At 31.3% G+C, this 13,352-nt stretch overlaps 1 protein-coding gene across 1 annotated transcript in view; it reads left to right on the top strand.

The window, feature by feature from the left end:
- LOC132755324 (apoptosis-resistant E3 ubiquitin protein ligase 1-like) overlaps window positions 1-5,297 on the top strand; it is a 58,131-nt gene extending 52,834 nt beyond the window's left edge. Inside the window, exons 17-19 of the mRNA XM_060746181.1 lie at window positions 1,212-1,298; window positions 3,404-3,579; window positions 4,880-5,297. Of these exons, the coding sequence (XP_060602164.1) occupies window positions 1,212-1,298; window positions 3,404-3,579; window positions 4,880-4,982 (366 nt within the window). The 3' untranslated portion in view covers window positions 4,983-5,297. The remainder of the gene's footprint in view (window positions 1-1,211; window positions 1,299-3,403; window positions 3,580-4,879) is intronic.
- Window positions 5,298-13,352: the final 8,055 nt, after the last annotated feature.

Consider the following 13,352-nt stretch of genomic DNA (forward strand, 5'->3'; position numbering starts at 1 on the left):
GCATTGAGAACCTTCCAACAACTCTTTTTTAAATAATAATGATAATGATAATAATAATTATGATAATGAAGACTTTATTTAAAGAGGCAACATAGTTAGGCAAGCCCAATCTTCCCTATGAGCCTCTATGTATAAATAACATTGTATATAAAAAAAATTGATCTGAATTTAAGTACAGTAAAAACCCGCTTTACGACCACCCCGTTTTCGAGACCAACCCGCAAATACGAACGATTTTTTAAAGACCCGATTTTTTTATTCTTTATTTTAATGGTCGCTAACCCCGATTTTGAGACCACCCCGTTATTCCGTAATACGACCAGTAAATTCAGTCCCATTTCGTAATTTTGTACATTTGGAAACCCATAAATACGACCGCAGGCACTTTCTCACCTTAATATTGACAGGCATGTATATTGCTGAAATCTTTTTGACACGTGATGTAAACAACAGTTGTCCTAGTTTTACGACATTTAACGACATCCAATTTACGGCAAAGGTCAAGGTTACTTTGTATCCAACCCGTAAATGTTCAATAATATTGTCGATAATTTCTTAATTTCACACCTTTAATGTCATAACTGGAGGATTAAAACAACAAAATATTGAACAGAAAACTTTCAATAAGTTTTTTAGAGGTGTTGCTGCTATCATTATCTCTTTCGTTCCATAATTTTAAACAAACATAAACATGATACGATTAGGTTTTTGAAGTTGTTATCGGCAATGAAAACTGTGAAAATAATTAAAGGTTAATTGTTCGGTGTGCTTTGTAGTAAAATGGTGATTTAATTGAGTAAGTCATGTCATTCTTTTAACAAGAATGTAAAAATATATTTGTGTTTAAAGACATTCATAATACATTTTTTACCTCTAAAGAAGTTAAAAAAAATTATTATGTTAAAATGTAAAAGAAAATAAATGAAAATAAAAAAATAATAGTGTAGTGTATGCTTTATATCTTCTCATTTGAAATAGGTTAGCCCAGAATTAAACATGTGTACAGTACATGGTATCCCTTAATATATTGCCTGGTTTTCTGTTTGACCAAACTCATTAATGAGACCAACCCGCTATTAAGACCAGATTTGTAAAGTCCCTTCATTGGTCTCATTAGCGAGTTTTTACTGTATTCTAATAAATAATTACATGCATATAATATTTTTTGTTAGAATATGATTATATTATAGTATATAACATTCTTGTTTTAGTTGTTGATGTGTGGTATGAGAAAGTACAGTGTTGCAGATCTGAAAAATAACCACATTGTTACAGGGTCTTCACATGCATTCCGTAGAGTAAGTTATTTAATATCCAATTTTAACATTTTTAAAGTTTTAATTTGCAAACTTTGGTGTTTTAGTTCCTTGTTTTCTGCTTCAGATTCTGTCTATTATACCCCCACCACACAAAGTGCTTGGGGAGTTGGGTATATGGCTATAAAGGAATAAAAACAGTAGAATTTCCTTTACACTGAAATGAATGTCTTTGATATGCATTAACTTCATGAATTTTTGAGAATATTATATAAACACATGAAAGATTAAGTGTTACATGCTGAACTTTTTCTGATGTTTTAAGTAGTGTTATTTGGTATATCTTTATGTTAATTTCTTCATTTTTTTGTGCCCCCACTTTAGTGGCGGGCATTTAGATTTAGCCTTGTCCATCCGTCCGTCTGTCCGTCCGTCCGTCTGTCCTTCCGTCCGTCCGTTCACTTTTGTGTCGCACGTAACTCAAAAAGTATTTGACCTAGAGTCATGAAACTTTACAGGAATGTTGATCAGCATGTGTAGTTGTGCACCTGGGTATTTTCGTCTGGATATTTTTAGTATTTTCAGAGTTATTGCCCTTGACTTAGTTAAATTTTGCAATTTTCAACTTGTGTCGCATGTAACTCAAAAAGTATTTGACCTAGAGTCATGAAACTTTACAGGAGTGTTGATCAGCATGTGTAGTTGTGCACCTGGGTATTTTCATCTGGATATTTTAAGTATTTTCAGAGTTATTGCCCTTGACTTAGTAAAATTTTGCAATTTTCAACTTGTGTCGCATGTAACTCAAAAAGTATTTGACCTAGAGTCATTAAACTTTACAGGAATGTTGATCAGCATGTATAGTTGTGCACCTGGGTATTTTCGTCTGGATATATTTAGTATTTTCAGAGTTATTGCCCTTGACTTAGTAAAATTTTGCAATTTTCAACTTGTGTCGCACGTAACTCAAAAAGTATTTGACCTAGAGTCATGAAACTTTACAGGAATGTTGATCAGCATGTGTAGTTGTGCACCTGGGTATTTTCGTCTGGATTTATTAAGTATTTTTAGAGTTATTGCCCTTCACTTAGAAAATTTTTGCAGTTTTCAACTTGTGTCGCAAGTTTCTCAAAAAGGATTTGACATAGTCATTTAACCTTATAGGCAGGTTGCTCAGCATATTTTAGATTTGCACCTGGGGTTTTGCTTGTGGATTTATCCAGTATTTGTAGAGTAATTTCCCTTGACTTAGTAAAAAGATTGACAGAACAGTGGCGCGGTGGGGGCACCCGTGTCCTATGGACACATTTCTAGTTCCTTTTAATAAATGTACAAACAGAATGTGCAGTATAGTGAATTTACTTTATATTATAAGAATACAAGAGAATATCTTACATTTATATAACCTTTGACCTTAGTTCATGTTTATCTTATTCTGGTTATATATTCCTATATATCCTATTAATCAAAATAACATACAGATTCAATTCATCATCATGTGTTTTCATGCAAAAAGAGATATAATCTCCATGTTTCTGACTGTATTCTCTCATGAAGTATAAAATTATAGATATTCCAAACCCATGTTTACATTAGAGTTCTGTCAAATGCAGACTGTATCAAATTTGTAATTCATGTTGCTTTATTTTTCTCAGTATTAGAAACAATAATGTTATATTCCATGATTTTTGTTATTGTTTTGACAAACTGTATGGTGTATTTATTATATATTCTCTCATTTCTGTAATTTTGGTAGATTTATAGCTCAATTTGAAAATGTAGAAATATTAAATTTGAAAATTGTGTCTTCATTGATTATGGTCATGAAGTCAAGTTGTCATCAATGTTAGGAGAAATATATAGAAATATAAGGCTTACACAAGTGGCACAGGTCTTTAGAATATATAATCAGGTTTTGGTATGATTTGTACAAACCCTTGTTGTGCATGATTTTTGTTTTGTTTTTAATCAACTAATGTTCTTAGATATTTGTTATCTTGTAAAAACAAAGTCAAGTAGCGTTTTGATTTTATGTTTATTAAATGTGATGAAACAGTTATTTTATAATGGCTTAAGAAAAAACATGATGGGAATCAAATATTGTTTTATGATATAATTTATACATATATCAAACACTTGTATTACAGGTTCTGGACTGGTTCTGGACAATTATCAGTAGTTTTAGTGATGAACAGATGGCCAGACTGTTACAGTTTACAACTGGTTGTTCACAGTTACCACCAGGGGGCTTTGCTGAGCTGGTTCCCAAATTTCAGTTGTCTCCTGGCTACACATATAATACTCTACCTACAGCTCATACATGGTAATATCAATAATTTTTGACATATTTTACCTAACTATAAGGCTTCTTTACAACACGTTACCATACAAATGTATTTCAGTGTTATATACATGTACATTATGTATTTATCCACTTCAGCCATCTCATGCAAATCTTATTTATGATTATTCTTAATAATACAGAATATTTCCTGGATACTCATCTGAAAATCCAAATTTGACTTATTGTGCAGGGCATTGTTATATAATGTGATATTTATTATTATTGTCTTAATAATGTGGATATTGATGTAAAAATTGTGGGATTAATGCATTTTTATGCCCCCACAATGTGGGAGCATATAGCGTTGCACTTGTCCGTCCGTCCATCCGTCAGTCCGTCCGCACTCACAGGAGAGTAATTATGTGGCTAGAGGGACAATAGGTAACTGTTCTTTCTCTTTGATGTCATTCATTCCGTAATGCTTTTATGTGGCTATTTTCTTTTGTGTGGCTAAAAAGAACAATAGAGAGAACAATAGAGTAGCCACATAATTACTCTCCTGTTAGAACTTCCGTCCGTCAGTCCGTCCGTCCGTACGTCCCGAAATCTTGTGAACGCAACTCCTCTTAAACCGGATGGCAGATTTTGCTTTAACTTACAGGGATGAACAACTTTAATGTGTAGATGGTAGTAAAGGAAGGAATTTTCGCTGGGACCAAATTTAACAGAATTATGGCCCTTTGTTGATTTTTTCACTAGATACTATGTAGAAATTTTGTGAACGCAACTCCTCTTAAACCGGATGGCAGATTTTGCTTAAACTTCCAGGGATTAACAACCTTAATGTGTAGATGGTAGTAAAGGAAGGAATTTTTGCTGCGACCAAATTTAACAGAATTGTGGCCCTTTGTTGATTTTTAGTTTTCAACTTGTGGCACATGTAGTCCAAAAAATATTTGACCTAGAGTCATAAGATTGAATGACAGAACAGTGGCATGTGGGGGCATCCGTGTCCTATGGACACATTTCTAGTTATATTTTTCATGTAAACTAGATATATGTACACATGCTTTGTATTAACTTTACAATTCTACTGTTTTGTTCAGATTTACTCCGAGTCGCTCATTTAAGTGTATATTTTTGCTGAACTTGTGTATTTCAAAACAATAACAGTTTATTGTTATTAAAATTATATTTTATGTGCATTGATGAATCTTAAATCTCAATACATGTAATGAATGGTACAGTTTAAATCTTGAAAAAAATACCCTGCTAAAACGCTGATGATAAATGATAATGTGATAACCTTGTTATTATATAGATATGTATTTTATTTCAGCTTCAACAATTTGTGTTTACCTGACTATGACAGTATAGAACAGTTTCACAGATCTCTGCTCATAGCTCTAAATGAAGGCAACACTGGTTTTGGACTGGTTTAATCTATCATCATACTAGTGAAGGAAATATTATTTAATTATCATTCTCTTTATGAAGGAAATAATGTATCCAGTCTGGTTAAAGATCCATACTGTTAGTGAAGGAAACAAAGCATTTTGACTTGTTTTAGAACATAATATAAGTGAAGGAATTATAGCATTTATACTTGTTTAAAATATGAATGAAGGAAATATAGTTTAAGATTTGTTTAATATACTATAAGTGTGGAAACATAGCATTTAAACTAGTTTAAGAACCAAAATGTTAGTGAAGGAAACACCAGGTTTTATCTTGTTTTTCTATCATGATTTCAACAGCATAAAGGACTGGCTAAGTATAGGAAAAAGTATGCTTTTTATAAATAAAACTAAGGAAACATTGTTTCTACTTTGTTAAAACACTGCGTTCTATATGAAAGAAACACCTTTTCCTCTATGAAGGAAACACTATACTGTTCATGGAGGCAACACTGTACTCTCATGAAGAAAACACTGTATTCATCATGAAGGAAACTCTTTACTCTTCATGAAGGAAACACTACTCTTTGTGAAGAAAACAAAAAGCTGTTCATGAAGGAAACACTATAGTAAACTTTTCATGAAGGAAATACTGTACCATTCATGAAGGAAACACTGTATCTATAGTGGTTAACCATTATGCTTTAGTGATATAGCAACAATTGTTTTAATTTTGTTAAAAGCTTGATATCAATAACATGAACATTTCTCTTGGACTTGTTATATCTCATATTCTGATTGAAGGAAGCCAGGTGTGCTCTTCACGAAGGAAACACTGATTTAAGGTTGATGTAATTTATGGGTAAAATAAACTTCTGAGAAGTTAAGTTGTAAGCCAAGTTTAGGTTATCATACTGTAAAGGAATGGTTATGAGCCAAATTAGAATATAGTTTTGAAAAACAAGGAATACTTATTATGCTTTATAGCCTGAATTAGTAAAGTTGATAGTAGATAACATTTATACGAATCTTAATAAAATCCTTCCAAAAACTGTCATACACCATTTAAAATGTTAAGTTATTTTCAAATGAGTACAAGTTAACCTATATGATGTATTATACAAATATGGACTTTTTAGCTGTTGAATATGATGTGATATGTACTGAAAAAATTAATATTGACCGAGGCGATAGCCGAGGTCAATATTAATTTTTCAGTACATATCACATCATATTCAACAGCTAAAAAGTACATATCTGTTTTATTATATAATTTATAAATAGCTTTTATATGGCTTATCACATCTGCCATTGCATACGACGGAAATCATTATTTTTCAGCTTGTCTACTGTTTCCATAATTTGGCCCTTTCCATTGGCATGCTTATCCCTATTGTTCTTAAAAATGAAAAACGGTAACTAATATAGACTAATTTTACTCTTATGTACACCCAACTCAACGTTTTTTCAGAATTATAACAACGAATTCGGCGTGACGTCACGTCAAAGTCTCTTTTAGGGATTTCCAGGAAATCTATTTTTAGAAGAAAAACCGGTGAATATACTCTGAAAATCTATTTTTAGGAAAAAAAACAGTGAATATACTCTGATATTGACCTGTTATTTTTTACAAAAAGTTGCTTGTTAGCCAATCAGGGAAAGGCATTTCAAAGCTATTTATAGATTATATAATAATAAATTATGTTTGACAAAAATCTTATTATTCAATATAACATATTTAAACAGAGAAAAATAAAATGCTTTTTTATGTCATTGAATTGTAGAATGTTTGCTGTCGATTGCTGATGTAAAATCTTTGTCTCAAGCAGAAATGTATAATTTTTTAATGCTGGTTATTAGTCCCCTACCGGTTTACCGGAGGGGACTTTAGGTTTACCCTCCGTCCGTCTGTCCGTCTGTCCGTCTGTCTGTCATGAATACATGTATATGCGTTTTTAACCGTTTCATTGTTGTCTATGATAACCATAACACAGGTCAGGGTCTTTCTATTTGAAAGACCCTGCACAGGTATACAGACAAAAATTCAAGTTTTGTTTTCATAATTATGGCAGTTTCTTATCAACAAAAGGAAACAAATAGGACAAAATAGAAAATAAGAATTCTACCAAGTCTCTTTATTATTGGAGACTAACCACATAAAGGACATGAACCACATAGTTTATGGTGAAATAGACTCATAAATTAAAGATTTCAGTAGCCACTTATTTGTCAAAATGTGAGTACAACTTGAAGGAGCCACATATAATTTTAGCCACATAAGTGTTTACAGCCACTCAATTATTTAGCCACCCATTTACCCTCTCGTTGGTACGTCCGTCAGTCCGTCCGTCCACAAAACTGGATCCCGCGATAACGCAAAAAGTACTGAAAATATTTTAATGAAACTTGATATATGGATAGATGGCAGTATGGAGATTATGCACGTCTTTTTCTTTTCTTCCTATGTTGAAAATTCTGGTTGCTATGGCAACAAATAGACTGAAAATATGGCAAATTTTACACATAAACTGGATCCAGTGATAACGCAAAAAGTACTGGAAATATTTTTATGAAACTTGACATATGGGTAGATGGCAGTCTTGAAATTATGCACGTCTTTTTCTTTTCTTCCTATGTTGAAAATTCTGGTTGCTATGGCAACAAATAGGCTGAAAATATGGCAAATTTTACACATAAACTGGATCCAGTGATAAAGCAAAAAGTACTGGAAATATTTTTATGAAACTTGACATATGGGTAGATGGCAGTCTTGGAATTATGCACGTCTTTTTCTTTTCTTCCTATGTTGAAAATTCTGGTTGCTATGGCAACACATAGACTGAAAATATGGCAAATTTTACACATAAACTGAATCTAGTGATAACTCAAAAAGTACTGGAAATATTTTTATGAAACTTGACATATGGGTAGATAGCAGTGTTGAGATTATGCATGTCTTATCTGTTCTTCCTATTTTGAAAAAATATCAGTTGCCTTGGCAACAAATAGGCTTAAAACATGGCAAATATAACAATGTTTGTGATTAGTCAAAAAGAGCTGAATTTTTTTATGAAATTGCATCTTTAATTCAAGAGTTATCTTCTCTTTAAGAATTCTGCTTTTAAAATGTTATATTTTGGTAACAGGGATGTTTCAAATATTAACTTTAGAGTGTCCTTCAGTCCGTCTGTCTGTCTGTTCATAAAAACTGTTTCCTGTGATCACTTTTAAAGAACTTTTCCAAAAAGTTTACTTAAAATAGAGAAAAATTGAAACATAAGTGAATGGCCAATGGCCCTTCAGAATGTTGATAGGGTTCTAACCGGTAGGGGACTTATGGATTGCTTGCAATACTATGATAATTGCTTGTTGAAATATGTTTTAAAAGCTGCCAAATAAAGCATGATGATGATTTGATAAATTGATTTTTTAAGTTTAATTTTTTTAATATTATTTTATATGTAAGATTATCATTTGATTATAACTTGAAATCAAAATAAACAAAGCTGTGATGACAATTGATTATCAGATTTTTAGTGTTTAAAGAAAAGACAATTCATGTCACCATTATATAGATATATGTCATCTAAACCATTAGTAATCATATCATCATATCACGTTATCATTGTGTAATTGATTTAGTGCACCTGTTGGTATATCAATACAGTACGAGTTGATAGTAAAAAAAAAAACAAATGTTTGTAAATACTTTGCAAATTTTAAATGCTGCTTAGTAGTTAAGTGTAATAGCTTAGCCTCTACAGTACTGCCTGTGATTATATTATATATGATACTTCCATGTAATACCATGGTATTCAAGGTTTACTTGCTTCAAATTCTATTTGGACCGTTTTTTACAAAATAATTCAAACTATTAAGCTTTTAGCATCACCTGCATAAATGAGATCAATAGTTATTTTATGTATCACAGAATAAAAGTGAAAAGCTTTTTGAGCAATGCTATTACATAAGCAAGCTTCATGTAAGACAAAAAATACAAAATAATCTGCATTTTCCATAATAATTCTCTGTAAGCCAACAGGAAAAATGACATTCCTAAGCTACAAAGTTTAGGGCCTATCCACTTTAGGGCCTTTCCACCTGCAAATCTGTTCAGTCATAACAAAATCTTAGTGCTTTTCGGTATTATGACCATATGTCCCCATGTCACACTAGAACTATCAAGTCCAGGAAGCAGATTTGAGTATGGTCCTCACCACTATCAAGCTAAATTAAATATGTTTATAACCATACTAAACTTACAACTAGGAACATAATCATTGTTCAGATATAAAAGTGTGTATGTCTGTCTGTCTGTAATATTGTTATGATTCTAAAATAGACTAATCAGGTATACTGTGTACAAATTATGTGAACTGTAAATCTATTTCTATACCTCAGATATATGTAAATTTCTGTTTTCTGTATTATATTCTGTATATTTTTCTAAGGACCATTTTATTTATACAAGTTATATTCTTTTCTTTTGTGATGTTTTGTTTTCTGAAAAAAATAAGATGTATAATGTTATTATTAATTGACTAGAAACACTTTTAACATTAAAATAATTCAAATGTGTTCAGTTTATCTTTTTCTAGTATGCTTAGTTGTCAGAAATTAAAGGGACTTCACTTAGGGTTTGGACAGGTTGGGACTGGATACATTTCTATTACTATTTGATGTAGTTTTCTACCAATAACTTGTGTGCAAATTTCTGATCATTTCCCCACTCTGTTTTTACAGAATAATCATTTTCCATGTGCACAATGACCTAAAAACAAAAAGCGTTTAAACTCAAATTGGGCAAAAAATCATTTTAAATATTGATTTTTCAACTTAATTCTGAGTAAATTTCTTTTATTATGTAATCATTTTTCTGTTTTGAGTGCAACAGAAGTGTTATGTAATATTTTCAAATTTTATGTTCTTTGGCTTCTGTTCCTCAGTGGAGTTCCTTTAATAAATCGATATGTACATGTGTGTCAATAACTACAGGTGAATTTTAATCACTAAAAATATTGTTTATTTTTGTTGTTGCAATCCTTTATCCTATACTTTGTCCCCATTTTAAATTTTAATTTTGCAATTGAATATTGAAATTATTTGTATTACAAATTATTCTGGCAATTTGTTTTTGTTACATATTTTACATTTTGTATTTATTTGTATGATTATTTATGTTTTTTATCGATAGTTTTGATATTGAGCAAATATTTTTACATATATAAATTGTAAATATGAAAATGTCAAATCTTTGGAAGTAAGTGTTTCCAAGTAAAGCTTCTTTTAAAGAGTATATGAAGGAAAAAATGCAATATATGTACATTTTTGTATATACAAATCTCATGAGTTAGTTATAAATATGATTGAACCCTTCCTTAAAAGTGCAAACTGATCAATAAAAACCAGTATAAAAGTAAATAGTTAAAATAGGAAAGCTAGATAATTTTCCTCATAAACAGTTAAAATGAGAGAATAAAATGCTAATCTTTGGAAACAAGGTTTCAGTATTTGGTCTTTTATATTATTTATAATTAGAATAAGAATTATATTTAATACATGTGAGATAGTCCGTCAACAACTGAGAGCAGGGATCAAGAGTCATATTTGTTCTTATATTTACAAGTTAAAATTGTAGCAGGTTAAGTAAAAGTTGTCTCCTCATTCAGCTGGACAAATGGCTCTGAATTTTTTTTAATCGTTTGAGGGTTAATTAATATCTTAAATTGGTGAAAATATCTTAATAAAAGTTGACACACAGGTACATTAGTCTTTTCTGTGTTACATGTACTACATTTGTGAATCAATGTGATGATATCACATACTTAATTATGATATCATTTTGTAAAACAATAATGGCAAATGGTATGTACATATAGTGGGAAACCAGTTTGTAAAGGAATGTCTTGTTTAAAGAAATGGCTAGATCAACAAGGATCTAATTCTGTTGGTATTACCTATGTTTTTAAGGATAGTGATTAGAGAAGAGTTAATCCTTATCTTTTTATTTAAATGCAAGTAAGATATGATTTTTCTTATATCTGTATTTTGTTTGGCGCCATATACATGTAGCATTTATCTAAAGGGATGAATATATGTAATTAAATACAGTCTAACTTTGTGTTTAATTTAGCTAGCTTTAGATATTTGGTTGTATTTGGATACCTGCTGTTGCCTTAAAAATGCTTTGTAAGGCACCTTGCGGCTTCCTCCACCAGTAGACTTGTAAACTTGCTGTGTTGTTGTGAGTTCTTTATGAATTCTGGGGATATTGGGATGGAAATATGACATTGGTCAGCCAACTTTTAGAGCCAGGTAAGTTAAAGAGTAAGCCTTGTCCTGGTTCTTTACTTGCAGCAAAGGCTTATCTGGGTCAAGCAGGGTAGCCATAAGAGTTAATATTGTTGCATCACAGTTGAATTATTTTATCAGCTTATATATTTAAATGCAATCACTTAGATGCACTAGTATTTTGTTTTAACTCATATGATTTAAAACATGCTGCTAAAGAGCTTTATAAAATTAACTTTGGATGTCTTGTCATGATATGTCCAGAATTACTGTATAAAAGTAACAGGGCCTGTTTCTATAGAACTAAGTGATTTATTGCAAACCCTCTTTGCACTTGGAAATTAAGCGTTATAGAGTTTTATAGTTTAAAATGTTAGGTGTAAACCTCTAATATGTCTTATTTAGCAAAGCTCTATATTGTCATCTTATTATCCCCCGCCGATGGAATCGGGAGGAGGATATTGTTTTGGCGTTGTCCGTCCGTCCGTCCGAATTTCATTTCCGGACTAGTTCTCTGCAACTACTGTTGGGAATCATCAATATCAAGAGGAGATGCGCATATTGTCGGCTTGTTCCGGTCAGACACTTTAACTCAGAGTTATGGCCCTTGATTAATTATGCAGTATGCATGTAGAGTAAAAATCGTTTCTGTGCTACTTCTCTGCAACTACTGGCTAGAATTCAACGAAACTTTATGGGAATCATCAATATCAAGAGGAGATGTGCATATCGTCGCCTTGTTCCGGTCAGACACTTTAACTCAGAGTAATGGGCCTTGATTAGTTAAGCAGTATGCATAAAGAGTAAAAATTGTTTCCGCGCTACTTCTCTGCAACTACCTGCTGGAATTCAACGAAACTTTATGGGAACTTTCAATACCAAGAGGAGATGCGCATATCATCACCTTGTTTCCGTCAGACACTTAATCTCATAGTTATGGCCCTTGATTAGTTATGCCGTATGCATACATCTCATTGGCATTTCCAGATATTACTATTTAACACAGAGTTATGGCTCTGTTATTGCCCTGAATATTTATCCAGTACAAAGAATATTACTGTTTATGCCATGATGAATATATAAATAAAGCCTCATGTCTTCAGTTGTTGTGTTAGTAATAACCAGTACTCGGCGGGGGATATAAATTCAACGAATTTGCTTGTTAAATATGAAACTTTATTGCTTGACTTCTCAAACTAGCAAACATTAATCAGTATCAACATATGATATTAGAACAGCAATGTAGAAGGTTCAACAAACATGTCAACCTTAAATTTGTGTTTTTGAATTTGTCTAAGTGGTCTTCAGCATTGGTCATAAAGAAAGAATTATAAGTTCATGTAATGTAAAGTTATGAACAGTAAAGGCCCATGAACGTTTATTGTGTTATATTGTTTCATTTTGTATTTCATTCTTTTTATATAATTTTATACATTTTAATTTATGCTTATAACATTACAGAATCAAAGCATAATTAAGGCATGCTTATATAAGAACAAATCTTATGTTTACCTATTATTTTATTTATGTGTATATTACACACACAAAAAATGTCAAAGAAGAAGTCATTTTCAAAATCTTCTGATGTAGAATTGTTTTTCAGTGAATATTTTTCATTTCTGTTTTTAGCTTATCTAAGCACAAAGTGTTTATAGGTAAACATTTATGACAGTATAATATCAGTCATTCACAATATCTAAAAACATCTCCTTCTTAACCACTTGGGATATTTGTCTGAACTTCAAAGTAATGACCCTTAGGTGACCCTTTACAAAAGTAATTGTTAACGTTCACAAGGCCTTGAAATTTGGCATTTTGCATGTAGCGCTAATCTTTTATCAAAGTTACTTATCTTTTGAGTTTTTATCTTAAAAGAGTGGAAATACCAAAATACTGACTTATCTTAATATTTCTTTCAAAATTTTATAACTTAAGTTGTATTCTTAATTGTATTCTTAGTTGGAACACCTTTTATATTATTATTATTATTTAGAGTTTTAAGCACATGCAAACTAGAAATGGCAATAGACTCTCCTTTTGATCAATGCAATTAAAATATTTGAAATATATGTTTGGTTGAAATATCCTATTGTTCATTGGTTACTATAAGAGTGATTATGTGCT

This window comes from Ruditapes philippinarum, unplaced genomic scaffold, assembly GCF_026571515.1.
Source record: "Ruditapes philippinarum isolate M1 unplaced genomic scaffold, ASM2657151v2 ctg1047_1_1_1_1, whole genome shotgun sequence".
NCBI classification, from domain to species: Eukaryota; Metazoa; Mollusca; class Bivalvia; order Venerida; family Veneridae; genus Ruditapes; species Ruditapes philippinarum.